Raw genomic sequence first — 3,093 nt, forward strand, 5'->3', positions numbered from 1 at the left:
TTTGACAAAGTTCAGGATCTGATCAAATCTGCCCGACGGATCTGCCCTTTAATACTGGAGTTCAAACGAGACGCAGCGGCTTTCTTTGTTCCCACAAGACACAACGTGGAGGTTCTGCTGTACCAGCTGGAAAAACACATAGACACCAGCGAGAAGATCTTTGAAGGCTTTGCTGGCAGGTAAATTTGTCTTCAACATGTTATGTTTATAACATGTTGATAATATTAATATACTTTCAAAAGGAACAAGAATTCAGACTTTTTCTGTCTTCCACAGCCTCAAAATTGACATTTCCCTGGGAATAACAGAGGACATTGCTATTGAATGTCATTTATCTGATGATGACATGCAAAAAATGACTGATCAGGTCAAACAACTCGATAAAATCAGGCAAGATCCAAATCCCCAATAACTACATTATGACTTAAAGATTTTCCCAAGTTTTCAAATGGAAAAACTTATAAAGACAATTTTCTTCCCCAGGATGGACGACGACTTCCGGATGATGTTCCTGTTCCAGAGGATCAACTATTCAATTTTTGTTAAGAAGTACAATGATGAGCTTCCTGAGATGCTGCAGTTTCTACATCAGATTGAACAGTGTGCTGTTCAGTTAGACAGAATGAATAAGGGAGCAAAGATCTCCAGTGTGGCTGGGAGCTCAGTGGGAGTAGTGGGAGGAATCCTGTCCATTGTTGGTTTGGCTCTAATTCCAGTTACATTTGGTGTGTCTGCAGGGTTGACCATTGCTGGTGCAGCTGTGGGAGGAACTAGTGGACTGAACAGCTTGGTAACCACCTTAACAGAGGTTGGAGTTAATAATACACAAACAAAAAAAGCAAACACAGCCTTTCAAAGATTCATGAATGCTGTTCAGAGAATCCAGGATTGTCTGGAAGAGGCGGCTAAACTACCATATGCTGAAGTTACACAAAGCACTAAAAATGTGTTTTACATGGCAGGCCAGACTGCTTGGAAATCACGTGGTATTGAAAAGGCTGGTGACTTCATTGTTGATGTCGCTGCTGTTCCAAAAGCAGGTAAAGTTGCACTACAGGAAGGAAGAGCAGTGGGTTCTGTATCCAATGTGGCCTCAGATGTTCCTGAAATTGCTCAGGCAGCAGTTAAAGGGCCTCTTGCTCTCTCCAAGTCAGCCAGAGTTGGCTTTATTGTACTCAATGCCCTCTTCATTGGGATGGATATCTTCTTCATCACTAAAGACAGCGTGGCCCTGGCTAAAGGGACAGAGACTAAGGTCTCCAAGTTCCTCAGAGCCAGAGCTGCTCTGTGGCGCTCAGAGATAGAGGCCTGGGAGAAAATCCACAACTCACTGTGTAACAGCAAACTGACCGCAGAGGAAAACAGAGAGATGCTTGAGAAGCCATTTTATCCTGTCTAACAGCAATCTGTATATTAATGGATGCATAGATATTTGCTTTGGTTGACTCCCTAAGAGAAAAACTAAAACAACAAAAAGGGTTTCAATTTGTAACCCAGTTTTTCAACAGAAAAACATTTTGTTTATAAGTATGTTAGTTTAGCTACAGGTGACTGTTAGTCTCCATTTCACCAGCATTTAATCAAGATACTCACATTTAACTTGTCTGCACCTTTTACCAGACTACGTCAGTCAGTAGCAGCCATAACCTCCAGACCAGCATAACTCCTCTCTTCCCAGTGGAAAAGGTGAGAAACTCTGATCAATAAAACTCTAGTTGGCGTCACTCCAGGGACTCAGTGGGCATTTCTCTCTCTTTGCTCTTTCTACAATTACACAAAAAACTGTAGTATGTATTACTGACAGAAAGGTAAACTATCTTTATGAAATGATAATAAAAACAGCCTCCTGTCTGGACTGCAGACTGGACAACTTGAACAGTGAGCATCCTACCTTAGCTTGTATTTAAGTTAGAAACATACGGCCACTTTCCCTCCTAACGTCTCCAGTCTTATTTGCCTAAATTAAATTTACAAAATGCACAAAGCATTTTTTCTTTGGAAATCTGGGTTTCTTTATGTACATTTTGTACTGTGAATGTTGCTGGTGGGGAGAAACCTTTCAGTAAATTAAACTAAAAAACATTATTTGAAGTCCACTGTGTCTCAGGCTTTGCAGTCTTATCATGTTATCATGTTATAAATTGAAAGTCAGTTGATTAAAAAGCTAAACTTCAAGAACTAGATTTATGACTTTGCAAAGAAAATTGTTTTTATCTAATTTTAACGTTACACAGGTTAGTTATAATTTTACTATTTAGTTATCAGTGTATGTTAAATGTCTTGTATTTAGACAATGTTTAGAAAGTTTCTTTTATTTTATTTTTCTTTTTGCAATAAGATTTATGCCTTTAGCAAAATGTTTAAGTTGCTTTTAATCTTGCTTCAAATAGTGAATTGGATGCTGTTTGAATAATTCACTAGCAGTAAATATTGTGTTCATACCAACATTAAAATTAATCTTCAAAATTAAGGATTTGGGGAATATTTATTGGTGCACCCATAACATACACAAGTACACAAATATTTTCTTGAGAAAATAAAAACATACACAGATTTTTACATATTTGTTAAAATAAAGTCACCATGTCATGATTTTATGTTATGTATAATTTGTGAAAATAAACTCCTCCACTCCCCCTGAGCTACTATTTCCATCTGAAGAAATTCATCACTCCCAACCAAAACCAACCAATCAGACACAGGAGGAGAGTCTTAGCGCTGTCAATCAACTTACCATTACAGGAAAACCGTTTATCCACTGTCATCGGTGTCCGTGCTAACTAGCCCTAACATTCATCCTTAACATTCATGAGAGGTTCTGTTAGCTGCAGCGTAGCCAAACGCAAGAGATCAGGGAGAAGTGGGATGAGCAGCACCACAAGAGTTTGTGATTGACACACTAACACCTGCCTCCTGGCTCTGACTGTTTGAATCCAGTTAGCACTGGCTAACAGAAGAGCTACATTTTTTCAAAAAATAACCCCCAAGCAAAAACAAAAAAAAAGGAAAACCTCAAAAAAAAAGGAAAAAAAATATATCATGTTACACAATGCTGCATTAGACATTATTAGAAAGACACATAAAACATTATGT

The 3,093-nt window shown here is 38.3% G+C and overlaps 1 protein-coding gene and 1 long non-coding RNA gene across 2 annotated transcripts in view; one reads left to right on the plus strand and one right to left on the minus strand.

The window, feature by feature from the left end:
* Positions 1–6: 6 nt before the first annotated feature.
* LOC103144924 (uncharacterized) lies at positions 7–2,466 on the plus strand. The gene is made up of 3 exons (XM_007562095.1): positions 7–179; positions 277–390; positions 484–2,466. Exons 2-3 carry the CDS (start codon positions 347–349, stop codon positions 1,397–1,399), a joined length of 960 nt encoding a protein of 319 aa, XP_007562157.1. The 5' UTR covers positions 7–179; positions 277–346; the 3' UTR covers positions 1,400–2,466.
* A 13-nt stretch (positions 2,467–2,479) lies between these two features.
* The window catches only part of LOC107837339 (uncharacterized), a 10,878-nt gene continuing 10,264 nt past the window's right edge, over positions 2,480–3,093 (minus strand). The window contains exon 3 of the long non-coding RNA XR_001663361.1: positions 2,480–2,729. This is a non-coding gene — a long non-coding RNA (uncharacterized LOC107837339). The remainder of the gene's footprint in view (positions 2,730–3,093) is intronic.

This window comes from Poecilia formosa, unplaced genomic scaffold, assembly GCF_000485575.1.
Source record: "Poecilia formosa unplaced genomic scaffold, Poecilia_formosa-5.1.2 Scaffold134, whole genome shotgun sequence".
NCBI classification, from domain to species: Eukaryota; Metazoa; Chordata; class Actinopteri; order Cyprinodontiformes; family Poeciliidae; genus Poecilia; species Poecilia formosa.